The sequence below is a fragment of the Halichoerus grypus genome, chromosome 12 (assembly GCF_964656455.1).
Source record: "Halichoerus grypus chromosome 12, mHalGry1.hap1.1, whole genome shotgun sequence".
Taxonomy (NCBI): domain Eukaryota; kingdom Metazoa; phylum Chordata; class Mammalia; order Carnivora; family Phocidae; genus Halichoerus; species Halichoerus grypus.
In genome coordinates, this window is record NC_135723.1 from 59,330,236 (window position 1) to 59,357,747 (window position 27,512).

Consider the following 27,512-nt stretch of genomic DNA (forward strand, 5'->3'; position numbering starts at 1 on the left):
AGTGAAGCTGTGTGATCCAGTGCTGAAATATTACTGGATGTTTTGAGTTCTTGTCCACTTTTCTTTTTTACTAGTAGCCATTTTTTGTTGCTGACAGTGGGCCTGCCTGTGTAACCTCACTTCCAATCTAATTTGTTATATTTAATCCAGTATGATTTTGGAAATTAATTAATCAAGCTTGATGAGTAAAATAGAATAAATGTATTCATGAATGAAAATTTGGTCATTTCGCGTGTCAGGATCACCAGACTTTATACGAATTGGCTACTCAGAGAACTTAACGACACACTTTCTGGTTTTGAACTGAGTAGGTGATTTCTTACTTCATGAGCACTTATGTCTCATTATAACATCTAGAATTCTGTTGAGTCTCTCTCCCCTTTTATTAGGTAATAGGTGGTAGAAGGTACGAATTAATGGGGTTATCATTACCAAATTATATATGGCTTAGAAAGTGTAAAGGTAAAAAAAAAAAAAATTGCTTCCCCTGCGCGCCCCCCCCATGGTTAACTGTCAGATAGGTTGGTTTAAGTCTAGCACTTGAGCAGCAAACTCTATTGTTAGCTGATTCATGAAAGCAGTAAATTGGTGTAGGCTATATTTTTGGTCCTTGGAAAGTGGCATTTTATTACAAGTATCCATCATCAAGAATTTTGATAGTTAAGCATCAAGACCTTCCCTTTCTTTTCCATTATTCTCTTCGATAGCATTTCAAAATTTTAAAGTTTGCCTCTTTTTTCAAAGATAAATGGGGAAATTGTATTCATTGTCATTATTTTATATGTAGTTCTTTAAGCAAATCATTGTTTCAAGTATTACTGCTGGAAGGCCCGAATCTGGCAGCTAGAACCACTGTGGCACACAGTCAAAAATTTATTGTCATACATACTAGGTTTAGCTGATTCAGCTATATCATCTTACGTCTTTGTACCTCCAGATTTAAAACCTGTCTGAATTTTAGTTACTTGTAGACTTAATTCTTAAAGTATATAAAGTCTTCTATGGGTGCCTGGGTGGCTCAGTTGGTTGGGCGACTGCCTTCGGCTCAGGTCATGATCCTGGGGTCCCAGGATCGAGTCCCGCATCGGGCTCCCTGCTCAGCGGGGAGTCTGCTTCTCCCTCTGACTCTCCCCCCTCTCATGTGCTCTCTCTCTCTCATTCTCTCTCTCAAATAAATAAATAAAATCTTTAAAAAAAAAAATAAAGTCTTCTATTCCCCAATTTCTCAATCCTTCATTAGGCTGGTTTTATTTATCTTGTTTTTGTGCAGCAAGCAGTTCCCTCGACTTGTGACCACATGGGTTTGAAAGGCATGTACAGACTCGTGATCAGAATGTTTTAAATTTTGACTGCTTTTTATTGTTAGTAATACAGTTTAGCAGTTAAAGAAAAAATCACCTCAAATAGGCCACGATGGAAACCACAAGGTATCCCGTCCATGTACCTTCTACCACAATTTTTTTTTCTTTTTCCTTTTTTAAAGATTTTATTTATTTGACAGAGAGACAGCTAGAGAGGGAATAAAAGCAGGGCGAGTGGGAGAGGGAGAGGGAAACAGGGAGGGAGCCCAGACACGGGTCTCGATCCCATGACCCTGAGATCATGACCTGAGCTGGAGGCAGATGCTTTACAACTGAGCTACCCAGGCGCCCCTCTACCACCCTTTTCTGACCAAGAGCTACTTTGAGTTTGGTGTTACCAGGGTCAGAGTCAGTCTTCAGCTTATCAATAAAAACAATTGTAAACCTCTTTTAATCTTACTAAAGATTAAAAGTTGTTTTTTCTGTTTTGTATCTATTTCGCAGTCTGCAAAACTGTATGAATGAAGGAAACGGATTATTTTAATGTTACCACACTGAAAAAATACGTACATACTGGGTTATTTAGCAGGGAATCATATATAAGCAAAAATATTTTCTCATGTGATGAATATAAAATAAAAAAGAGCCCCTTACCCTTTCTTGGACCTTTCAGGAAGGGATAATCATCAAAATAATAACCAAGTATCCTCCCCTACCTACCCCACCAACAAGATAAGTCAGTTTGTCTTTTGTTTCCTTCAAATTTCACACCACATACATTTTCTTGGTACCTCTTACCATGACAGACTTGACTACTTAGCCCATTAATAGCAGCTCCGGAATGAGCATAACTACCCAGCAATGTAAGGACGTTCATCAGTGCCTGCTGTACCTATTTACAGACTGTTCATAACATGAGAGTGGCTAACAGAGCTGCTCAGAAAGAGAGCAAATGGGCATTTGGGAGATGTGACTGCTTTTGATGTGAAGTGAGAGCCTCTGTACTTGGTTGTTGATAGAGAACATACAGATCTCTAAAAAGCAACCACAGCGGGGCAGGTGCCTGGGTGGCTCAGTGGGTTAAATGCCTGGCTCTTGATCTTAGCCCAGGTCTTGATTTCAAGGTCGTGAGTCAAGCCCCACGTTGGGCTCCACACTGGATGCGGAGCCTACTTAACAACAACAACAAAGACCACAGGGATGTGTCGACATGGAAATCCAAACCAATGTTTTCTTTCAGATTTATAGATTTTTAGGAATCTTACTTGACAGTCTGTTAGATATTCACAACAGGGTTTGTCATTCACACATTCACACATACAGGTGTGCTGTATTCTCTGTTCCACTAAGCACTGCTTTTTATTTCAAGAAGGTAAGACTTAGTTCATAGTGAAATGCTCTGTAAAAACTGACTTTTAAACCTTTATGTGAAAATGTGGTAACAAGTAGGATTTTAGAAAGGGTAATCTTAATTCCTTTATACTATGCTTGAATTAAGGAATTTACATTCAGTTTCACTTTGCTCAAAAGTTGCAAAATTATTTTTTGCCTAGGAAGAGGAGAATGTGCCCACTGCTCCTGATGCTCCAAGTCAGCACTTACGTGGGCATGGAGCAGGCTTTTGCTTTGATTCCAGGTAATTTTTCTTTTTCCTGTGTAGAATTTGGGTTATGTAGATGAGTGGTTCTCAAAGTATGGTCCCTGGAAACTTGTTAGAAATGCACATGATCAGGCTGTACCCAGACCTCCTGAACCTGAAACTCTTGGTGTGGGTCCCAGCAATACGTGTGTGTTTTTTTTTTAAAGATTTTAAGAGACAGAGCATGAGCAGGGGGGAGGGGCAGAGGGAGAGGGAGAAGCAGACTCCCTGCTGAGCAGGGAGCTCAGCTTTGGGGGTTTTATCCCAGGACCCTGAGATCATGACCTGAGCTAAAGGCCACCCAGGCATCCCAGCAGTATGTGTTTTAACATGCCTTCCAGTGATTCTGATGCATGTAGTACTTTGAGAACCAGTGCTAATAAATACTCGTAAGGTTTGAATGAATATACTGTTGGGAAATTACAAGTTCTATTAATCTTTATAGTTTTACAGAAGGCATTTTCTGTTAATTAAAAATTGAGAAATTCTTGTTAATAAGCTTCATTTTACATAATATGCTTGATTTTAACAAAAATGTTTTTGTCAAATTGTGAAACTCAATTTAGAGGCTTTATCAGTGGTTTACACAATTGTCAGTAGCAAGTATTTTAGAAGCAGAAAGATTTCTGAAATAACTGAAAACTTCAAGGTAAGTCATTTAGGGTGAATATTAGCTTGACTAGATAAATATAACATTGTCATATCCTGAAGATTATTGCTATTAGAAATACATAATTCTTTCATTTTCCTATTTCTTTAAGCTTTGATGTTCACAAGAAGTGTCCCCTCTGTGAATTAATGTTCCCTCCCAACTATGATCAGAGCAAATTTGAAGAACATGTTGAAAGTCACTGGAAGGTGTGCCCAATGTGCAGCGAGCAATTCCCTCCTGACTATGACCAGCAGGGCTTTGAAAGGCATGTGCAGACCCATTTTGATCAGAATGTTTTAAATTTTGACTAGTTACTTTTTATTCTGAGTTAGTAACACAGTTCAGCAATTAAAAAAAAAAAACAATCACTTCAAATAGACCACTATGGAGACCACAAGGTATCATTTCCGTGCACCCTCTACCACACTTTTTTGAACAAGCGCTACTTTTGAGTTTGTGTTACCAGGGTCAGAGTCCGTCTTTAGCTTAGCTTATCAGTAAATAAAATGGTAACCCCTGTTAATCTTACCAGCTTAAGAAAAGTTCATATGTTTGTATCTTTATTTATTCCCCAGTTTGCAAAGCTATATGAATAAAGGCAATGGATTAATTTAATGTTACCACAATGAAAATATATGTAGTGTGTCATTTAGCATATTTACAAGTTTCTGTTGACCTTGTTGATTGAGCATGACTACTAAATATTATGTAATAAAAGTAATTTATCATTATAGTCTTGCAAAGTAATTCTTTGAATACAGAAACTTCCATAATTTAGCTCACGAAAGGATGGTTTTTCAACCTTCTTTAGAATGGAACTGCATGTAGAATGAGTTCACGTGCTTGCAGTAGAGCAAATACATTTTATATTTGAAATGTTTGCTTTAGGAATAGAAGGCATATTTTGCTAATTTTATGACTAAAACATTTTAGAATGACCTAAACAATTATTTTTAAGCCATCTTGAAGTTGTGTTTCTATCTAATGGGAGAATGGAACAAGATAGGTTAGTGCAGTTGTTTGATATTAAATGATCTACTGAACAGTGGTGTTTGTGGCATAAAATCACAGAAAATGTATCCATATCTTTTTCACATTTTCTTGATTAAAAATGTGATGTTATAAACGCAAATCAATGTGTTCATTATGTCTCTATTCTCATTAAAGAGGACACATTTTTGGAGATGTGTAATTTCATTGTCGAATTTATTTGTGATAGCTTTTCATTAAGTCTAAACTTTTTTTCCCTTGGTCTGGGCCTTTAAACAAATTTCTGAACGGTATTTCTCTTAAAATATGAATGTTAATAAGAATTTACTGACATCGATTTTGCTTCTTTTGTAGTTATCACAATATTTAAGTTTTTCTTAAACGCAAATTAGCGGGGCGCCTGGGTGGCTCAGTTGGTTAAGCGACTGCCTTCGGCTCAGGTCATGATCCTGGAGTCCCTGGATCGAGTCCCGCATCGGGCTCCCTGCTTGGCAGGGAGTCTGCTTCTCCCTCTGACCCTCCCCCCTCTCATGTGCTCTCTCTCTTTCTCTCTCTCTCAAATAAATTAAATCTTAAATAAATAAAAGCAAATTAGCTAGGATATTAACCTGATATTCAGTGTGGTGGCATTTCAGTGTGCTGTGTGTGTGAACTGCATACACATCATGTCGCTTGTGTTTGTTTCTGAAAGCAGAATTTGTATTGCTGGAATCCTTTAAAAATAATTTTGAGTGTAGAGCAAAACAAGACATGGCAGGCTGGAAGGCAGTAGTACTGAAGACTCCACGTCTTCCCTCCCTTGGAGATGCAGGTAAAATATGGTCAGTGGTAGCATTTTCGTGTTGCATCAGTTAATTACGGAGCATGCCAGCCTTAAAAGTATCCTTCCAATATTAGAGTGGTAATGGACACTAATAAAAATAAAGAGCCATGTTTATTTTGGGTCAGAGGCAGTTTATTTTAAATGTGATTTCATTTACATTTATAAGCAGCTTTTCTTGACAGCAATTTTGATTAAGTTGCCTTCAGTTCTAAAACAAACCTCTGTTGCTTTCAAACTTAATGTGCTCTGTCCCCAACAAAACATACGAAAATATAATTTAAAGCACAGTTTTCACAGACACAGTACAATACATTCACTATACACGGTATAACAAAATATTCCCATCCTTACCTGTTTAGTAATACTGTCACAATGAATAAGCAAATAGAAATTGAATTTGTTTTATAGTTGAAAGAAATTTAACATGCACAATGACTATTTTATGGCTGTTTAGCTGTTGAACTACTGATCCAGCCTACAGTTTCTTGCGCTAGAAGGAGCGAAGCTAAATAATAATTGCTGGCCTAAAAAATTTTGGTCAATTGTAGGTAGATATGAAATATCCAAGTAGGGCCTTCTTATGCACCAACTAGTTGCTTCTCATGTCTGATCACCCTTTTAAACATGTAACACTGTATATTCAGGACCAAGACCACTCTTCATAGATCTGAGGAAATTTTTAGAGGGCAGTGTCTTTATAAATACTTAAAAATCCCTCATTATGAGGGATTCACAACTTAAGAATATAGAAGCTTACCCATCTGGCCAGCAGAACTGTCATCCTTTCGAACTGTCTGAAAAATTGAGGGACACCTGCTTCCCACCTGTAAGACTTTCATGAAATGGGAACATGGGAAGAAAGTTATAAGCAATTTGAGCTTGCTTTTCACCAGTTTTGTGGGCAGTTAGTTAGCCATCATCTCAGAGCAATTTTTATTGCATAATGAGGCAGTTGGTAAACTCTTGCATGTTTAAGGAATAGCACTTGGGAGAAAAGAACACTCAAGGCATGATGGTATTGTTGGTGAGAAAAACTTCAGGAATGGTCCAGACGTAGGTCACTCTCTTTGACCACCTGCTGCAAGAAGCACTTAATTGTCAATAAGGCTCAATTTCGTATTTCAGCAAAATGTTTTATAAAGCTAAACAGACATTTCCAGTGGGAATACAGACCTCTACAATGTGATGGAAAAAGTGCCTTTAAAAAAAGTCTAAAAACAATGAGCATGAAGAAGAGGCAGTAAAGGGTCTTAAGAAAAATGTTCTCTTTGAAACGTGCTTGGAATTTTAATTATTTGCAACCCACAGGTTTGTTAGGGCAGTGGTTGCAAGAATTGGCAACACATAAAACATTAAATCTGTTGGCAATAGAGAACTACAAAGTGCTTTAAAACTTCACCTAAAGATGAAGCTAGAACTAAATTTCACACACACAAAATTTGCACTTAAGTATTTCAGAGTGTTTTCTAACAGATTTTAGGGAGAAGTATTATTTCACTAAACTGGTATCTTGGTCCAGAAATATCAACAGGCATAAACCGAATCCCTTGCACCCAGCAGGCACTCAATGAATGTGTGTTAATGAGTGAACTGAAGAGACTATTCTGTACAAAAATGCCATTTATAACACTAAAATGATTGGTAAGTCAGATGGCAAGATTTTCAGCTTAAGGGGCAAAAGGATTTGCAAGATAATATAAAACACAGAAAGCACACCTTTTATGTATGTTATTTAAATATGAAAATATTTTTAGCATATTATGTTAAACATTCTTATTTATATTTCCATTACCTAAAGTCTTTCTACTCACAACTAACTACATTATGTAAGGCATGGTAACCAGTTTGATAATGAAGGTATTATTTTGGTTTTGAACATAGTGAGTTGATGTGTTGAAAAACTTCAATCACATTACAATCTTGGGGGAAAAAAAATCTCAGTGCCAGCCCCTCCTCCCCCCCATTGATATCACTGCAATACAACTAAATAATATGCAACATGCCCTCGATTTTATTTTGTTTTGGGGGAAATGTGCTGAAGAACCTAGAGCTTTTTTTGTTTAGCACCTTATATCAAAGTAATGAAAATGGGTATGATGATTACATGTGCAAATGTACAAAATCATTAACTACAAAGATACATCATTCCAAAATTACAGAAAAAATTTAAAGCATGCATTTAATTCTTTAAAGGGTTGCTGAATGCTTCCCCTGAAAAAAGGTGGCTGTTTTCAAAATCAGCAACTGCTGGTGAGGATTTCTTGGCACAGTTACGACCAGCATGTTACTGCTGCATCTTCCTGATGATCTCAGCCGACACCGGGGGATGGAAATTGATTGTATGGTGCCGCAGGCCCTGAGCTGTCTTGTAACTCTTACCACAACGACATTTGAATGGTTTGCGGACACGAATCTGTGTTCTGTGACCATTCTTAGCGTGGTACTTTATGCCATTCACATTCTGTGGAGAAGACAAAAAGATCACCTATTAGATGCAATCAAAGTGTCAGACGGGGGAGAACCTTGGTGTGGGTCTGGATTACAACTGGACATCTCCTGGATGGCAGGAGTGTACCTAGTAGGCTTTGCAAGAACTCCATTTCAAGCAGTCTAATGTAATTGTGGGCTGTGCAGACTGGGTCGCAAACTATGCCCTTACTCTGAAAATGAAAGTATTGGCTTCCTCAAATTTTACACAGAATATATATTTAAGACTGTATAAGGAAGCACTTTCCTCTGCCTAGAACTTTGCTTCCCCTCTGGATTTTTCTACTTGGAAGAGTGTTAACAACAAACAATTATATAACATATCCTTAGGGTGGCCAAAAAACTGTCTTTTTAAAGAAAAAACACAGGCAATAGAATTGAAGACATCTATAAATCCTTGATATAGAAACATAGCTCATGTTTTGCTTCCAGACAGCTGTGAGAAGAACCTATCTTATGTGCCCAAATCATGCCCTAGCATAGTTGTGTTAAATAAGCACCTATGGGTAGACTGGGCCTTACGTTTATGTACTGCATTTCAAACATACAATAAACTTTAAAAACAGGTTATGGAAGTCTCAGCAACATAAGAGTTCCAAACTTCAAAGTGGTGTACAAATCCCAAGTGAAACAAAATATCAAAATGCCTTCTGGTTTTCTACTAACTGGTTTTGCTGTAAGACTCCATGCCTAGAATCACTCCTACAGACTTACTTTACTATTGTTCATCCCAATTAAATGGTGAGAAAATAGGTATTGAGTAACTGATGGAAGATTAAAGAATAAATGGCAGAGGTGGTATTAGGGCATAGGTCTCAATTCTCAAGTCAGCTATTGCCAGATTTGAGAATAAGGGAAGAGAAAAGAAAGGGTTTGAGACAAAGTTGTAGAGAATTGATTACCGGGAAGAGTAGGCTGTTTCCTAAAGTATTACATGAATTTAGTCCCAATGAGCCTAGTCCTAAGCCCACCTGAAGGATTCCAACACAGTGGTCTTGAACTTTATTCGTAAGATGCCCTTACTGAGCTCCCACATACAGGGATGGACAGCTGTTGTTTCATGAGCTAGATCTAGCACACTGCCTGGCCCACAGTAGATGCTCAACAAGCATTTGTGAGTGAATTTGTTAGAACATGGTTCACTGTTCTGGAGTAAGTTGGGAATTGCCATTAAAATGTGTTGAGTGGTTATTACTATTTACATTTCCCTTTTAGAGATTCATAATGCACATTAATACTTTTTAAAAGTCCTTTGGTAGAGAATCCCACTTGACTTAGTTGAACCCACGGGTGCCAAACGGCAACTCCAGTTGGCTGTGTTCAGAGTTGGACTGATGGTTGTCCACCAAGTCAAAGCACAAGGACAAATACCCTCTGCCCTGAACTTGGCTCTCGGCCTTCTTCACCTTTGTTTCTGTCCATTCATCAGTCCCTCCCTGCAGGGCAAGGAAACCCCTCACTTGTTCTAGAGGCATTCTGGGGATAACGTGCTGTGGGGGGCTATAGGGAGAGCAGGGACAGTGGCAGAATCAGACCCATTAAGATGACGGGTAAGATAACCCCTGCCAGCCTCCTGCCGTTCCAGCCGTCCCAACGGAAGCGGAGGGATTTGAGTAAAAGCCAACTAGTGTGTCAAGCCTGAGCTGACCTCTTACTGCAACTGCATGAGACACCCACGCAAGAACCACCTGGCTGGTGCCCGGCAACCCACAGAACCATGACAGATAATAACAGTTTTAGAAAAGCACCATCGGCTTTCTAAGTAACAGTATAGTAGGAAGTCTCCTGGATCACAAAAACTAGAAATTTGCATTTGTCTGCTTGCTAATAGCCCATTTATTAGCTCAACAGATACTCACTGAGCACCTAGTAGGGTCCTTTTCTGTAGATGAAAGGTGACTCAAACATTTCATGTCCTTGATTTCACAGGGAACTTGTTGCATGATGGGTCAATAAATATCCAGCTACCCCGTGTACCAGTACCACAGACACTTGTCAGAAAATAGGGGGAACCCAAAATAAAAACATTTGACCAACAAGCTTAAATACTCCATCCAGGCCTGATTTTCTATAATTAGTTAGGTGAAGGGAAGTTTGAAACCAGAAATTGCTAAAGCCCCAAGAAGCCAGTCCAACATGACCAGATCCAGTGTTTGCCAGAAGGACAAGCCCAAGGTTGAGGTGATTTCAGCAGGTTCTGTGGTCTGTTCCCAGCTTGACTGTAAACACCGTATTGTGTGTCTGGCCATGAGACTGTTAGGAAAACACAGCTAGCTCCATACATTTGCTTTATTACTCTGGAAAAATCAGTAAGCCAATTGCACATGTGGAAACACGTGGCATTTCCAGGGTTGGCTAAAGAACCTAAAAACCCCACGTTAACTCTCTGTTGCTGTGATTTACAATGTTCACGAGTGTCAGTGGGACAGCCTTATCACAAATGTTAGTACAAGCTCCAATGCGATTCACCGTCTGCCCCATCTGTTCATTCACATATAGCAATGGGAACTTTCTAACACTTGGGATTTAAAAAGATTCATTGACATTTATAATTACAGAGATCCTGAAAGAAGTTTGGTCTTTCAGAAATATGAACAAAAATAAATAATGGCACGCAACTTGAAAACCAAATGCTTCAATCCTCTGGTTTCTGAAAAGAGGAAGGGAACTAACTTCGAAAGGGCAAGGGAGAAAAAGGAAGGGGGGAAAGGAAGGGCAGTAACAAGAGCTTCTCATGCTGAGTATTTGATGTCTCGTTTCTTAACCAGTACTCATGTTTTAGAGAAACAGACACTCCGAGAAGGTGAGTGAGCAGGGGAATGATAGACCTGAGACCTGGGATGGGAACCCAGGCATGCCTGATTCCAGAACCCACATTTCCCCCAGAATTCCATGTACCTGAAGTGCTAGGTACTTAGTAATTAGTACAACCAGCTGGTGGTCTTTGAAAAATCTTAAAAGTTGGGAAGGATTGGGACAGGTCACTCCATCTGGAGAAAATGTCTATGAATTACAGTGGTCTGACACGGGGCTACCACGTGGAGGAAAGGGTTGGGCAGGAGGTCCAAGGGAGGGCCTGACGGGGGCCAGGCAAGGATGGCATCAGTTCATTTCCACGCCAGGTTCTACCATCAGGAACTACCGGCCCTAATGAGGGAACTGAACCAGTCAATGGACAACAAACCGTTTAGAGGTGCCTCTCAAAATGCCACTCCAGATCAAATCATGAAACAAAGTCTGGGCGCCAAGCTGGGCGTTCTACATAAGGAGATGTTCTACATAAAGGAGCGGATGGAGTCACAGGGCTTTGATGAGGAAGAAAAAAGAGACCGAAGCTGGGGTGGGCGGGGGTGGTAATGTCAGCATGGCAAGTAAAGCCTCTTGCAGCAGCGTGGTGACACCAAGCAGCCCACGAGCTGAGAAGCGAGTCGCTCCGGACCGGACTCAACATGCGGGATGAGTCAGGCGGGAATCCCATTTTTTTTTTAACTCGCTCTATTAAAGCAATCTGTGTCCAGGGTAGGCAACTGCCGAAATTTAGAAAATACAAAGGGACATAAAGAACAGGTATGATCACTAACATCTTTCAGTATTTTCCCCTGAGAGAAAACGAGATTGGATTCATCATTACATTTTTTGAAAGAAGGATTTTGTTGGCAGGATTTTATTACGTTTCCCTATTGTTAGAAATTTAGTATTTCCCAAATTTGTGCTGACTGTAAGTAATGTGATGAATACCTTGTATATCAAGTTTTGCATCCCTGGTGATGCGCCTGGGATACATTTCTTAGACAATTATGGAGCTAAGGAATACAGATATTTTTTAAAAGTTCTGATTATTTACTGCCAAGTTGCAACCCAGAAAGGTTGTCAGTTATGCCCCCAGCAGGGCTTCTGATGGGACCCTTAGGAGAGGCAAGGAGGTTTCGATCCACTGAGCGGGGAGAATGGCTGAAGTGCCCTTCTCAGAAAACCTTCAGCAACACACCTGCCTGGCTGTGTATCTAGACATCAGAGGCCAAGCTTCCTTCATGGTGCTGAAACCATAGCGTTCCCCAGGTAGCGCAGGGACCCTTTCAGACAAACTTCCCAGGGGACACCTTGTTCTGCTTTCTAGTTCTTAAAAGTAGCAAAATGCCTTTAATTCTAATAACTCTAATATTAAAAACTATCAAAGGAAGCACTTCAACCCATCTTTTGAAGCCATTCCCAATTACAAGCTGGGGAGTCCTCTCTCTCTCTCGTCTGAAGTCTGAAAAAAAAAAGGGCCTAGCACCAAGGTGGATGGGATCAGATGTTCACCCTGGAACGTGTCTGAGACAAATCCAACAGAATGAATCATCCAATTGCTTTGGGGTTCTGGTGGTCAGCTGGGGGGGGCCCACACTGTCCTCTTCCCCACGCATTTTGCCTCTGTTCCTTTATCTTCAGAGTATCTACTTGCCCAAGACCTGTGCCTGGTGCTGAGGAGGGGTCTATGAGCTAAACGGACCCTTGGGGTGATAAGGCAGTAAGTGCTCTCTAGTGATGTGAACGGAGCATGTAGAAAGGTCAGGGGATAGAACTTCAGTCTGTGAGTGGGGACTCAGTCTGGGAAACTGGTGAGGGCTTCCCAGAGGAGGTGGCATTTGAGCTCTGCCTTGAGGGGAATTCAAATGAGATGTACTGATGGAAGAGGGGAAGGGGGCATCCTAGGCAAAGGGATTAATATGGGAAACAACATGGAGACTCAGCTGTCCTGCTGGGCCCTTCTCCTGCCCTACTCCGTAGGAAGTCTGGAAACTTAGATACCTCATCTTTTGCTTCTGCAAATGCCAAGAAGTGGTGAGAAGAGCTGATCTAGAGTCCGTGCCCAAGAGGCTAAGTGGTTAGAGACTCTCTGCCAACAGCGGGCAAGGAATGAGACAAGTCTGAAGTGAGCCCTGGGAATAAACAACATGGCGGCACTTCTGGATTCCGCCTGACCCCACAGCACACCAGCTCATTAGACCCTCCTCAAACCAATACCCAGTCCAGCAATCCTGCAGTCAATAAGATGCAGTAACTACACAAGAGAACACCACTGCCCCGTGGCCAGTAACTTCCCGGCAGAAAGGTCACACTAGGGAACATGACCACGCTCCTCAAGCAGACGGTTAGGAGGAGTGGTTACATGTTTGTCCTTGTCCCATGTATCATGACCGGGCATTCTGGCCCAGAAAAGGAAACTCACACTTCCCTCATGGAAATCGGGACCACTACTTGCCGCCCATGTCATCTGTCAGTTGGTGGTGCTGAAGCAGGCAGCCTCCGCAGCCCAGGCCTCACTCAATTTTCTTTTGGCCTTCGGGGCAGAAGAGCACTCAAGTCCCCATCAACCCAGATGTAGACAACTGCAGGAGAAATTGCTGGAAACCCAGGAAAAATAATGGCAAAAGACTAATGACAAGCAAACAAGTGACTGGGGGGAAAAGGTTGTGAGGAAGGAATGAAGCTGGTGGGAAGGCGGGAGTGCCTTTTGCTCTTCAGCCAGAATAAAGGCTGTGGCTTCCCCCCCCACCTCAACCCCCCTTTTTTGGGCCAGCCTCAGTCTGGGTCATATCTGCTCCCTCTCTGAACACAGTGGATGTGCATGACATCCCTTAAACAGCGTCCGGATGCTTGAGAGAAGGCAGCCAGCGGCCCAGCCCCGAGGAACGGCTCTGTGAAGCCGCGGGGAGAGACGTGGCATCTGGAGAGCAGGTAGGAATCGAGACTAGAACCCTCTCAGTCTAGCTTTCTCCACTTTGAAACAAACAAACAAACAAAAAGGAAAACTCTCTGCAATGCCGGGGCTACCTTCGGGAAAAACGAGCCTGTCTGGCAATCCCTTTGCTTTCTGGCCTCTTGAGGTAACCACCTGGTGGCCTTTCCCCCTCTCCACCTTCCACGCCTTCCACCAGTCTGACACAGAAGACCGACGTGCGCCACTCTGAGTCCGTCCTGCCCTGAGCGGCTCCCGAGCGCCGAGGGGATCCTCCCGCCCCCACCCAGGCATCTTCGCTTTAAACAGAGCATATCCGGCCTTTCCATGAGAACATCGTCGCCTATTTTCTATAGGCAAAGCCTCGGCCACTTTTAGATCAGCAGCTGGTACAAAAAATACTGAAATAGGGGTGGTTTTGTTTTGTTTGGTGTTCAGGGACACGTTTAAGAGCCGTATGAGAAGTGCTTATGCTATCGCACATCTTTTAAGCCTTTTTAAAAAAGTCAGTCTGCTGAGCTCTGGGTAAATTAGCATATCATCAAATGTACCACACATAGGTTCCTGATTTTTAGATTTCCATCTCCCAGTTGGATTTTAAAGAGCTGCAAACGCCTCAGGAGAAAGTGTGCAAATTTGCTTTTTTAAGGTGCCCTGTGGACCAAGCCTTGAATGTTGTGCTTTTTCCCTTTGAGTTTTCTTAATAGAAAATTTAGTGTCCCTGGCCGTGCGTGACACCCAGTCAGGCTCTCAGAGACACGGGTTCTGTGTCCTCTGTCACCGACAGGGCGCTGAAGTGGGCGGTTTGGTGAGAAAAATATCAAAGCCCCCTTTTCTCCTGATCTTTCATGCCGGTGGCGGGGTCGCGGGGAAGGGAGCAAGAACTTCCTGGGCTGAAAGCTAAAAACCCTCCGTCTACCACCTTTAAGACTTCAAGGTCGTCCTCCGTGAGCCACCTGCATAAGCCGACTGCTGGGAAGGTGTGTGGCAAATACACAGGCGACACGCTTGATATTCTGATAGGACAGGAGTTTGAAGAATGTCAAAAACACGATCCTCCTACCAAACAAACCCTTCTTTTGACCTATAGCTTCCACCTGGATCAGCAAAAGGGACAACCCCACCAAACACCCAGAACCCAGGGGCCTGCCTGTCCCTAGGCCCGCGTCTCCGTGAGGACCAGGCACCGGTCGGCCCAGGGGAGGGAGGCTCTCTCCAGAAGTGAGGAGCTGCTCCCCGACGTGGGCCTGCCGGTTCCCATGCAGTTAATGTGGTTATGCCAAGGGAGGTGGTCCTGCTTTTACCTTGTATCTCTTTTTACATCCAGGAACCGGGCAGGCAAAAGGCTTCTCCTCCCCTCCGTTCATGCACATGGAGCTGAGGATGGCTTCAGAGCTTATGGCGCTCTCCGTGGTCCAGGACTCATCGCTGTCCGACTCCTCGTAATCCACCTCCTCCTCGTCGTACTCGCTGCCTGCGGGGCCAGAGAAGGGCAAGGACAGTCAGCAGCCGTCCTGGCCTGTGCTTCCCTCCAGTCTGCTCCCCCGCCAGCCCCAGGATAGGAGGCATGGCAGTGACCAGATGGGCCTCCTGCCCCGGGGGAGGGCACTCCAGTGAGGGCGGAGACGTGCAGATTAAGGGTTTCCCAACCATTCATGGCCGGGAATTAGCTGAGCGAGAGCTTGAACTGACTCTGTGGCAGGCCAGTCTGTGACGCAGAGGTGCTGGGGAGGCTGTGAGGCCCACACCGAGGACAACCGAGGACGACAGACACCCCTGCCCCAACACACACACACACGCTGTGGCTGACGTTCCATGTTTCCCGCTTACCGGCGTAGTAAATGCAGAAGTCTGTGGGACGGGATTACATTTTACACTTATTAGGTATCTACACTTCGGTGGAAATTAATTAAATCTTCTTTAGAGCTTGAGCCAAGAAGACCATGAGGAAATTTGGAACTAAAAGGGGGTGACCCCAAGCTAGGGAGTAGGGGGACAGAAACGCCTGAAGCTCTGAGCCAAACTCAAGGTCAGAATACAAGGTCCCAGCCCATGGAAGACCACGGGAGCCCAAACAATTCCTGACCACATCTGTCCCCAGGGAAGGACACGTGTCTCTCTGGCCACATACAGCATTCCCTGGGAGGGCGGGCTGTCCCATCCCAGCTCAGATGGGAGGAGAGAGTTCACTTGTATTCCCAAGGTTAAGAGCTCTGCTCAGAATGGAGTTAAAAATCTACTTCACGGACTTCTGTTCAGGACGGTGGGGATGGAGAGCCACTTCAACAAGCAGCCGCTTTTTGCTCTTTTTTAATGAGGCCCAAAGCCATTTATTTTGAGCTTTTGCACAATGCAACCCTGAAGGACATAATTCTACAGATCATAAACAGTGTAAAATAATATGTTGACAAGTCTTAATGCATTTACAAGCCCCGTGGAATAAATAGGAATTATAGCACAACATTAATAAGAATTATATGGTAGCAATTACAGTTGTGAAATTCATCCCCCAGGTGTGAGGCTAAACGGCACCAGGGGCCTGCCTGGGTGCTCCGTGGTCTGTCTCTGCTACATCAATTATTTCAACACCAAATATTGGCATTTTTATTGGGTTTCATTTTAATAGGCATTAATAAGATTGTTTGAAGAGCCAACTGAGCCAGGCACAAGGACGCCGGCCTCTGAAGCGAACACTTAAAAGGACCCAAGAAGGAAGGAAGGGACCTCAAGTGGACTGACTGCCTCTTGTGTTTCGGGCACATTCGATGCATTGTCTCACTGAATTGGCCAGTGGCCCTGTGAGATTGGGGGGGGGAGGGGGGGGAGACTGTCACTTCCCTGAACACAAGGAAACCGAGTCCAGAGAGGTTCAAGGCATTTTCTACTGGCCCTTTGGGGACACTGCTCTCCCCGTCTTGCTTCCCAGCCACCAATGGCAGTGGCAACCCGAGGCCGGCCCCTGCAGCCTCCTTTGAGTTGCTGGGTCTTCACCGTCTACCACTCAGATGGAATTCAGAGCGGTCTGTTTTGAAGCCTGTTTAGAAACTCTTGGGTGGTGCAGAAAAAAACAATTTGGCAAAAGGAGGTTTTGGAAATTAAATGTGGGTTTCAGTAACTCTGCCGCGTTCGGCTGTAGCCTCCCGAAAGAAGAGAAGGAAGAGACCCCGTTTGGAAAGGCTTGTATGAGACGGCGCAGGGGTGTGCTCGGCCACGTTTCTAAGTCTGTGAGCAAATTTCACGATCTGTTTTTAAGTAGGGCATTGTTTAGGACATTTTACTCTTAAACAAATGCCACATGCTGGTGTCCTTTAAATTGCTTGTTAGAAAACTATAAATGGTATTTCACAAAGCTCCTCCAGCCGGACTTCAGAAAGTAGAATGACTAATTTACCCATCTAATTGGGCTAATTTGTGAACCTGAATACCAGGAACCACGCAACATTTACACCTGGGGGGCGGGGGAGCCTCAGACCACGGGAGGGCTTAATGAAGCCCAGAAGATAAAACTTCAAAACTCCACTGGATCAAAAGGAGCCAGATCCTGAGGGCTTGATGCTGTGGACAGTCACCTGGAAACCACGCGGCATCCAGCCCCCAGTGGGGCAGGTGGGGGCCGCCTGTGGGAGTGATCACCAGCGCGGGGACGCCGGGCAGAACACGGCACTTCCCCCGGCTAACTGGGCCACCCCCTCCAGGCACTGCTATGCTACAGGGTCCTCTGGGTGCTTTGTGAAACTAACCATCTCCCTGGTGGGGGGTCAAGAAGGACCTGTTTATACTTAATTGTCTTATAGCGAAGAGCTGTGTGCAGACCTGGGTTCCCATCTTGGCTGGGCATGTCTGCTGCGTGACCAGCTCCTGTCATCCACTTTCCCTTCTATGAAATGGGCACAAATCTCTTCCTTGCAGCTTAAGGATAGAATTCACGTCTAGAGAACATCTGGCACAGGAGGACCTGCCCACAGTAAGTGCTCAAAAAATGGAAAACAGCGTAACACCATTTTTATAATAACATTACATGTACATATTACATATAATATTTTTTAGAAAGGCCTCTTGTGAAACGAAACAAAAACATAATTCTGAAAGATATGAGAATCTTCACTAGAAGAAATACAAGTGGGACTTTGTATCAAGACAGGTGCAGTGTGGCCCTACTCTGCCACTGACCAGCTGTGTGACCCCAGGCAAATGATGCCACCTCTCTGGTCTTTAGACTCATCTGTGAAATGAGCCAATACTACTAACCAGCTCTTAAGATCGTGGTGAAGAATAAATGAGTTCCTATTTTTAAAGCAATACACTGAGAACAATGCCTGGCTGGGAAGCATTAAAGGAGTATCTGGTACATAAACGAGTAAAAGGTCACAAGAGCAGTTTCCTTTTTTCACCCACTGTTCCCTTGCTCTTGGGGGGACTCACTTTCTTCAAGCAGAAGAGTGTGTGGAGGGGCTCCACTGCTCATCTTAACCGTACCCCCCACGCCAGCCTGTCATCACACAGAGCCGGGAGGAGGTGTGAGGCCAGGCCTGCCCCTCAGCCGCTGCCTTTCACTCCGCGGCCAGAGAGCCCGCTGCAGGTGGAGACGGGCCGCGCTGTTCTCCGAACGCAACGGCAGCCGCGTGGTGCTCACATCTGCAAAACTGGCCCGGGGGGGCCTGTAGACAACATCTGCCGACAACCGCTCCTCGTCGGCTTTCAAACATCGTGGAGCTCTAGGAAGAGCTACCCGAAACTAAAGTTATGTCTGCAGTTACAAAAACATCTGGGCCGGGGCGCCTGGGTGGCTCAGTCGTTAAGCATCTGCCTTCAGCTCAGGTCATGATCCCGGGATCCTGGGATCGAGCCCCACATCGGGCTCCCTTCTCCGCGGGAACCCTGCTTCTCCCTCTCCCACTCCCCCTGCTTGTGTTCCCTCTCTCGCTGTCTCTCTCTGTCAAATAAATAAATAAATAAAATCTTTAAAAAAAAAACATCGGGCCAGTCCTCTCTGCTTCGCTTTATTCGTTTCTTCATGTCTTACCAAGGAGAACAGTAAACCCCAACCTGGACCATTTGCCCTGTCTGCTTCATCTGCGAGTTTCAAGACTAACTTCAGAATACATGAAGTCCTGGTAGTTTCCAGACCTTTGCTAGAGAATGTTCCCGCCCACTGCGGGGAAAGCAGGATGGAGCAAGGCCGGTTCCCCCAGCAGTGGCCTCCCAACAATCTGATCCTACATCCCAGTATAAAACTGAGTATGAACGTGTTTATTGTAAACGGCATGTGTACACTAATACGTAACTGTACAAAACAGGCAAATAAAAGGATGAGGATAAAAGAATTTAATAAGTAAATGTATTAGTAGTTCTAATGGGTATTTTATGAAGTGTAAAGGTCTCATGTCTCCTTTCTCTGTGCCCACTGTGGGGCCCAATGCCCTCCAGGCCAGCTGGAGGGGTCCAGTGGGACACATCACAGCCAGCAGCTTGAAATGAGGCTTCAGACTCCCCTAGGGGAGCAGGTGACTCGCATTCATTCACACAGCAAACGCATCCAACACTGGCCACGGGCGGTGCGGGTCATCTCTGAGGCAGCATCTAACCCCTCTCCTATCAGCCTACAGAAGGGGCCGGGCCCCAAGCCAGCAGGCAGAGGGATGACAAGGAAACAAGACGAGTTTCTTGTTCTGAGCCGCCACCACCCAGAATCCATCAATGTTAATTTTCTGCATAATTTTCTAAACAGAAAAAAGTTTAAAAGTATTTCCTTGGTGTAAAAGAGGGCGTTAAAAAAAAAAAAGCAAAGCCAAACCAACAGCCTACCTATCGTTGTAACTGGGGCAGGGAATGGGGAGGAGAGGATTTTGGAGCGTGTGAGTCACAGGAGGAATCAGCCCCTCTGGGGCCCAGAGCAGGTAGGTGTCCTGCAAGGCCGCCCTCTCAGAAAGCTCTGCTGAGGAATGCTGGGTCGTGGAATCCGAATTCCGACACGAGAAGGGACTCCCGGGCCACCGAACCCCGCGTGCAGCTGGTCCATAGTGGTCGATGCAGGGGGCCTCCCTTCTCAGGGCTCTCTGGCTCCCTGCCTCAGGACTCCAGGCAGGAAAAGGTCACGCTCTTTAAACGTCTTCCTCCCTTCTTCTCCCCCCCGCCCCCCCAACAAGGCAGCCCCGGATCCCACAAGGGCCCCACTGAAAGGGACGCGCACTCAGTCACAGAACAGAAAAACACCTATGTGCCTTCACCCCCTCCCCACACTTACTGTTTCGAAGGGCCCAGAGGAAGGCTTCCTCACAACTAAAGAGAATGCCTACAGACTTAATTACGAGAAAGAGATGAAAACTGCTGGCCGGTTTCGTGGCTTCCAGCAGTGGCCCCCGTGCGCTGGGCCGTGCCACCTGGGAAGCGGACGGCGCGGAGACATGGCCCTGCGTTCTGAAACACACATCGGTCGGCCTGATCAGATTTCTCTACTTGACAAACCCGCTGTTCTCTATTAGAAGAGAGACACCCTCACAGATCTGCACCTCAACAGGGCCCGGAAACGGAGGAGACGAAGGAGAGGCTGGGCTGCTGGGCCCACAGGTGGAGCTTGGCCCAAGCAGCCTCGTTGTTAAGACGGTCACTGTTTTTGCTGATGCTCCAGCTGCGAGGCTCCGTGGCCATGAGGGCTGTCCCACCACGAGCTCTCCCAAGCGGCCTGTTCGTTTCAGGGCACAAATGAGAAGGTTTTAGGAAGGTACTGATGACACAAGAACACTGCCTGCTTTTGCTTAGCCTCCTTCTAAGTCATTTGCTCCCCCAATTCTGACACTTCCTGTATACCTGAACCCCTGTGTTTACTTGTATTTCTTTTTAAGATTTTATTTATTTATTTATTTGAGAGACAGAGAGAGCATGAGCAGGGGTGGGGGGCAGAGACAGAGGGAGAAGCAGGCTTCCCGCCGAGCAGGGAGCCCGATGCGGGGCTCGATCCCAGGACCCTGGGATCATGACCTGAGCCCAAGGCAGCCACTTAACGACTGAGCCACCCAGGCGCCCCTTGCTTGAATTTCTTAATGAGAACCGTAGCTAAGAAGGAGCAAGTTGTGTTTTACACGTGCTGTTCTGGACCCGAAAAGAGTTGGGAGCCGCCTCTGCCCTCCAGGGTGGGCGCTCCGCACCCCCCGACCGCGACCACCTTTGTTTCCGCTTCAACAGAGCGCGGAGCCGGGCTTCGGGGCTCCGGGAGATGAGGGGTGTGCTGAAGGCCGCCCGGCTAGACACAGGCCGACTGCACTGGGACTTGGCGATTCGGTCCCAAAGCCTGTGCTCCTTGTCTTCACACTGAGTATCGGCCGTATGAGGGAGACCAAGATGTGACCCTGGGAATCCGGAAGAGGAGGAAAAAGGGACACATCGTGTGGGGTAACTCCCATGACCCGGGGGCCTGCGGGGAGCGGTGGGCTGTGTCTCGGACACGCAGTGGCGGGACCCGGCCCTCCTGGGTGGCCACGGTCCAGTCTTCCAAAGAAGAGCTACAGGAGCTGTTTTATCAGGCTCTTCTCCATCTTAGACATTATGAACTTTAAAATAACATACAGCAATGTCAGAGTTTCTATAAGGAAACGTAATTTCACCGTGCACTGTCCCACGCAGACACTGGCCGCCACTCCTGTCCCTCGGGCGGAGTTTTCCATCGTCCCCGTCCCCAGCTGCACTGTCCCCACGTGGGGCTGAGCTGGGCAGGACAGCAGCTCAGACACGCAGCCCCCAGAGCCCCTCTCGGCGGCTCCGCTCGGGAAATGAGCACAACCTGGCAGATAGGATTTCATGAGAAGACAATCACGTTCTGCAGGATTGCCAGAAAAACCTACTGGTTGTCGGCAAAGGAAGAAAAAGCCCGAGCTGGTCTCATGAATCATGTGAAAACACAAGGTGGTCGAGAACCTCTGTACACACAGACTTGCAGAGTCGCCCCCTGCACCCGCATCACCGCCCGGGAGCCCTGCTGAGAGCCTCTGCCAAGCTCACTGTCACTCGCCCCAGGAGCCCCTTCACATCCTGTCCACCTGCTCACCTGCCCCGTGTTCACCCCGTTACTCCGTGCACGTGGCCTGCTCTCCATCTCAGCCCCTCTAGTAGTCTCATTCCTTGTATTCATAAACATAAAACACTGACATACAGACAGATAAAAATAAGTCAACCTTTTCCAGAAACCCAACACACCACATTTTTCCTATAATGCAGATCATTAATATTCATGCAAAAGTGGTAACTGCAGTGACAGCAAATTAAAAACTCTCCTGGGGTGTCAAATTCTGGCAAATACATTAGCTAAGAGTTGCCTCTCTGCCTTATAGATTTATCATTATAAATTAGCTTTAATTGGTACTGACCCACTTTATAGGAGCTGCAGCAGCAACAGTCGAAATGAATTGGCAACATTACGATTTTGATGGAAGACACGCTAATGGTTCCAGGGACCACGTGCCCAGCCTCGAAAATGCTTGACCTCCTTGCTCCTGGCCTCAGCTCTCTCCTGGAATGGCACCCTCCCTCATCTGCTCCCGAACTACGGAACTGGTCCTGGCTCTCCTAGCCAGAAGTACCCCTTCCCTCATAGGACTGAACCCTTTCTAACTTATTTGGAGGCGTTCGGTCGTTATCTTTGATAATGTGCCCAGGGCGGTGCTTGCACTTAAGGAGCCAATGACATGCGTTTGTTGAATGAATTAATGGGGAACAGACTTCATGGGTTCTAGTAGTAGAAGGGGACCCAAGATTACACAGTTTGTACTCTTGACTGTCTACAGTCTTAGAAAAAGTGAATAAATTATATTACCTGCCTGCTTAAAACTCTCTAGTGGCTTCCCATACCAAGGAGTAACCCACTGCCTGATCATGACCTTATTCCATATCATACTTGTTTGGAATTTTAATATCTGAAGGACTTTTTTTTTTTTTATAAGAAAACTTAAATATTTGTGTTTTGTTTAGTGCTAAATTTTACATCTAGAAGCCTATTTAACAAATATTTCTAAATATCCAAATACTATTAAGTAAATCAAAAAAATTTTTTAATGTAAGCTCTGTGCTCAATGTGAGGCTTGAACTCATGACCTCAAGGTCAAGAGACACATGCTCTACCAACTGAGCTGGCCAGGCACCCCCAAAAATATAATTTTTAAAAATATAATGCTCTTATACATTTAAGTATTAATTACAAACCTGGTCAAATTCCACACATTTCAACAAAATTGTGCTGACTCTACCATTTAAGTAGTTAAGCTTTAAAATACCTTAAAGACCGACAAATCAGACAAATGATCGCAATGACTATAAAACCTACATTTAACCTCAAATGATCGCAACGACTATAAAACCTACATTTAACCTCAAATGATCGCAATGACTGTAAAACCTATATTTAATCATTTTTCATGATTTTCATCCTTATCTTTGACCTTCCTGGGATTACCAGAACCTGGCAAGACCTACAAAAACAGGAGCTGATTTTGGCCAGTGGAAGGGAGGGGTTCTGAGTTACTGACCCACTGACGCTCGGTCAGGTTCAAGAGTGAGCCTGCATTTCCTGGGCTGGACGCCTGGGATCTTTACTCAAGCTTCACCTGCTCAATAGACAGGAATTTTAAAGCCTGTGTCTTTCTTGCCCCATCATGTCTTCAATATAATCACTAGGGCCACTGGAGATAGCATCTCCTGGGGAAAAGGATTCCCTCCCAAGGCACATGGCTCTTCCCTGCATCTTGCAACCCTCCCTGGCGCAGACCCCCTTCCCGCCGTTTGTGACAGGCTGCTAGCTGGTCTCGCCTATGCTCACCCCTGTTCCTACTTTCCCTGCGACTTCGGGGCTTACTCCTAACTCCCTGCCAATCTGCTGACAGAGGTGGAGAAAAAGACAGAAGTCCACTTTACAGAACACAATGCCACCTACGCCAACGCACCCCAGGGAGAGGTGAGAAACAGAAACACGTCCTGTTATTTCCACCGTTCTTCTATTACAGCTACTTCTGGACACACTTTACATTACCTTCTCCACGTGCAGTATCATTTTGGACTCATTTCACAGATTCAATTAATTACCAGTCATCATCATATTCCTTGATGCTCAAATGACTACAACTTGGCCGCTGAAAGCCCTTTCAGGTGGTCTCCTGACTTTACAGTATTTTCTCTGTTATTAATTTACATTTTCTTCTCTTTGATCAAAGTTATCATTGCACACAGTAAAAAGTTAGTTGGATAGTTCTTCGTGGCTGACAATGAAAAAGAGGGGTCCTCTGTCTCATCCTCCCTGCTCCCCACGCTTACATCTCTCTAGCTGGGATTCGCCTCATGGCTTCTAAACAGCACAAGTTTACCACTCCTTTTTGATGTTCTGTTTTGGATCCCTGCTGACTATGCATGATAAGAATTTTGGTCTTTGGGGTGCTTGGTTGGCTCAGTCAGTGGAGCATGCAACTCTTGATCTCGGGGTTGTGGGTTGGAGCCCCACGTTGGGTATAGAGATTACTTAAAAAGGTAAAATCTTAAAAAAAAAAAAAAAAAAAAAAAAAAAAAAGCTTTTTGGTCTTTTACACACAGCCAAGTCTGCTCTGCACTTCCCCTTCTCCTTGGAGAATTGCATTATGACACTCAGTTTCATCGCTGTTCAATGTTTGCATTATCACCACATTGGCCCACTCAGTGAACTGTGACCACATTTTTGTTGTCCTAGGAGTTAATCAGCACATTTCCAGAGCCTATGTGTCCTCTTCCCCATCCTCATCGTCACAAGGGCAGCTGACACTTACCTGGGGCTCCCCACGTGCCATTAACTCATGTAAACCTCACAACACTAAGACGCTGCTACTAGGATTATCTTCACTTGACATAAAAGAGAGGCTCGGAGAGGCAGACTGCCTGGTCTGAGGCTGCAAAGCTTCTCCATGGTGGAGCAAGGGTTCCACCCTGGCCACCTGGATCGGGAGGCTGCGTTCCTAACCAGTATACTGCACTGCTCACTTGAATTCATCCCAAACTCAGCTCAAATGTCACCACCTCCAAGAGGCCAGCCCTGATTACCCGACTACTTCTACAGGCACCATGTCCTCCCCACTGCGTGCCTTTCTCACAGCATATCCAACTTTCTAAATGATCTTGTTCTTGTCTTTGTTAGCTTTCTTCCTCACCAGGAAGCAAACTCCACATCACTGAATTGCTGGAGTCCTTAAAAGTGCCTGGCCCGCAGTAGGCACTCAATATACATTTGCTGAAGGAAAGGCAAGGGCAACAACGTCAGGCTTTCCGACAGCCGAGCCATGCTGCCCAACTACCTGCTGATGTCACTTGGCGGGGAGGAGGGTGTGTGGGGGGAGAAACTCAAGCGTGGGGGCAAAGCGAAGATACAAAGTAATTAGGGATCTGAGATGCAGGTTCCCCTGCTTAATGGCAAATGAGATGCACAAATCCAATTCCCTGTCACCTGCCTCTGTGTTGTTGTTTTTTTTTAAAGATTTTAAGTAATCACTACACACAACATGGGGCTCGAATTTATGACCCCGAGATCAAGAGTCGCACGCTCCACTGACTGAGCCAGCCAGGCGCCCCGCTCTGTGTTTTTTGACAAAGTCGGAAGGGTTACAGGTAGCCGCACTTCCCACCAGGACACTGACAAAAAGGGGAGCCCTGGAGAAATGCTTAGGCTGCCTCCCCCTCCCCCCCCCAAAAACCTGCCAGCGTTGTAAACAGAGCGTAGTCTCCGCCAGGAGGGCACAGCCCTACCTGCCACTGGACCACCGCCAGCAGGGTGAGGGCTAAGGTGTGTGCGGAGCAGGTGGTGACCACCCCCCAACCCCCCAGCACCCCCACCTCCCCGGCTCCTTCATCCTCCATCAGGGGAGTGGGGAGGATGTCGCTCTAACTCCATGGGCTGTGCCTGAATTTGAGGTCACGATCAAGGCTGTAGCAATCAGCATCTTCTAAAAATTGGAAATTCAGATTTTAAAGCCATTCCATGAGGCAAGAGCAAGCAAGTCTGTATTTGAATAGGCACATTCTCAGAAAAAGATGAAAAGAAACACATAGAAAAACTGGCCCCTTTCTCATTAATCCTTCATTGTTATGTCTCTTGATCCTTTTCTTCTCTTCTCTTTGAGACTTCAGAGAAGCGTTCTGTACTTTCTTGTGACCTACTTGTTCCTAGCTCTGATTTCTATCATTCCCACACTCCCCCACGCCACCCGGAAAGGGTCCTCTTGCCAATTTAGAGCTCCCGCTGGGCACTGTTGATGGGCTGGGTACCCCATCTCCCAGCTCTTCATCTTGGTTGGAGAAGAAAGAAATTGCCCCCAAAACAAAACAAAAAAATACCGTCCCCTTTCTTGTCCCCAGCTCTTGGCTATTTTTCAGGAAAAGTGAGCAATAAGAAATGACTTCTCGTATACCCGAAACAAATGTAACACTGTGTGTCAACTGCAGGAAAAAAAAAAAAAGAAATGACGTCTGCTCAGTACAGCACAGATTTCAGCAGTATCCACCCCCTTCCATTTCTCGTCCCCATTTAGGAGTTCTACTCTTTCACCTTGGGGGAGAACAAAATGATGTCTTTTCTCTTAGTCCTCTAGTGGCTGCTGGATTCATGACCATTTAACATAAAAGTTTCCTGTGGCAATAGGCAACTCTTGAGACCTACTTCCAATGCAGAGTCCTAGTGTTTTCAAACTGCAGACTGTGATCCACAAGCGGGTTGTAAAATCAATTTGGTGGGGTAATTAAACAAATAAGGATAGAATGGAAGAGAAAGCGTCAGAGTGTAAAGATGTGTTCATAAAACGTCTGTTTCAGGTATGTGTCTCAATGTAAATAAAATATTTCTCCCTATGTGCCATAGCAAAAACGCTTCAGGCCATTTTTGACCATTAGCATCTTGGTTTCCAGAACTTCTAACTAAAAGAACCATTTCATCCAGATGAGAAAATCACCAAACAATTTTAACCAACATTTAAATAGGATGTAAAACAGACTAAAAGAGAGAAAGGCCATTTTTGGCAATGATCAACGAGGTCTTACGTCAGCTGGCAGGAACCTACACTCTCCCCGAGAAGGTGGGCTCTTGGCAAACTGACCTCTGGACCATCAGGAGGGCCCACACAGACGGGAGCCAACGGGTGACAGGTGAAATGTGAAAGTGACAGGTGTATGCAGTGGATAGAAAGTATGAGGACAGTTCTCCACTGATTCAGGTATCCTTTAAGACCATGTCCCACCACCATCTTTTTCAATATTCTCAAGGACAATCTTTGTTTTCAGAATAGGTGAATCTGGTTCTAAAGAAAGGCCCAAGTCATTCCCAGACCTTGTGCTGAATTAAGAAGGGTCATGCACGGCACCCTGGCCTCTGCCCGCTCTGCCATCAAGGTGCCGAAGAGCATGGGTTCTCAGAGTTTCTAATCCTGCAGCCAAGCCGGTAAGCACCGTGCCTTTGAGGGGCAAGCAGGCCTTCTGGAGCCAATGCTTTGGGCCAGACCCAGAGAATCAGAGCTGCCCAGAACCAGGAGGGAGGTGCAGAACTCAGAAAGGGCAGATCTTGGTGTTTCCAAGGGTAGCTGGCAGCTCCGTCTTCCCTATCACTCTGATGCGCTCACTGGGAAATCACCGTCACTGGGGAACTTCTCCCTGTTCCTTGCAGCATCCCCAGCACCGAGCATTCCTGGCCTGAGCAGGCCTCTGCCAATCTTCGTGGAATGAGGGAAATCCACAGCAGAGGCCCCCGCACCAGAAGGACATTCGCTACGTGATACACAAATGCACACAGGTATATGTATGTACTATACATCTTGTGCTTCGTGATTATGCTTATTTAAAACACAGTATGATTTGGATATGATAAAACGAAAGGAAGCATGTGATCAGGGATCACAGCCTGCGAGATA

At 45.3% G+C, this 27,512-nt stretch overlaps 2 protein-coding genes across 7 annotated transcripts in view; one reads left to right on the forward strand and one right to left on the reverse strand.

Annotated features, from left to right (window-relative positions):
* The window catches only part of TAX1BP1 (Tax1 binding protein 1), a 92,248-nt gene extending 87,473 nt beyond the window's left edge, over positions 1-4,775 (forward strand). For 4 of the 5 annotated variants that reach the window (XM_078059398.1, XM_078059400.1, XM_078059399.1 and 1 more), the window contains 2 exons: positions 2,855-2,937; positions 3,702-4,775. In XM_078059398.1, the coding sequence (XP_077915524.1) occupies positions 2,855-2,937; positions 3,702-3,903 (285 nt within the window). In that variant the 3' untranslated portion in view covers positions 3,904-4,775. The remainder of the gene's footprint in view (positions 1-2,854; positions 2,938-3,701) is intronic. The other variant, XM_078059402.1, reaches the window with a different exon arrangement.
* A 740-nt stretch (positions 4,776-5,515) lies between these two features.
* Positions 5,516-27,512, reverse strand: part of JAZF1 (JAZF zinc finger 1) — a 324,728-nt gene continuing 302,731 nt past the window's right edge. For both annotated transcript variants that reach the window (XM_036074494.2, XM_036074495.2), the window contains exons 4-5: positions 14,919-15,088; positions 5,516-7,866 (exon numbers count right to left, since the gene is read on the reverse strand). In XM_036074494.2, coding sequence (XP_035930387.1) covers positions 7,690-7,866; positions 14,919-15,088 — 347 coding nt within the window. In that variant the 3' untranslated portion in view covers positions 5,516-7,689. The remainder of the gene's footprint in view (positions 7,867-14,918; positions 15,089-27,512) is intronic.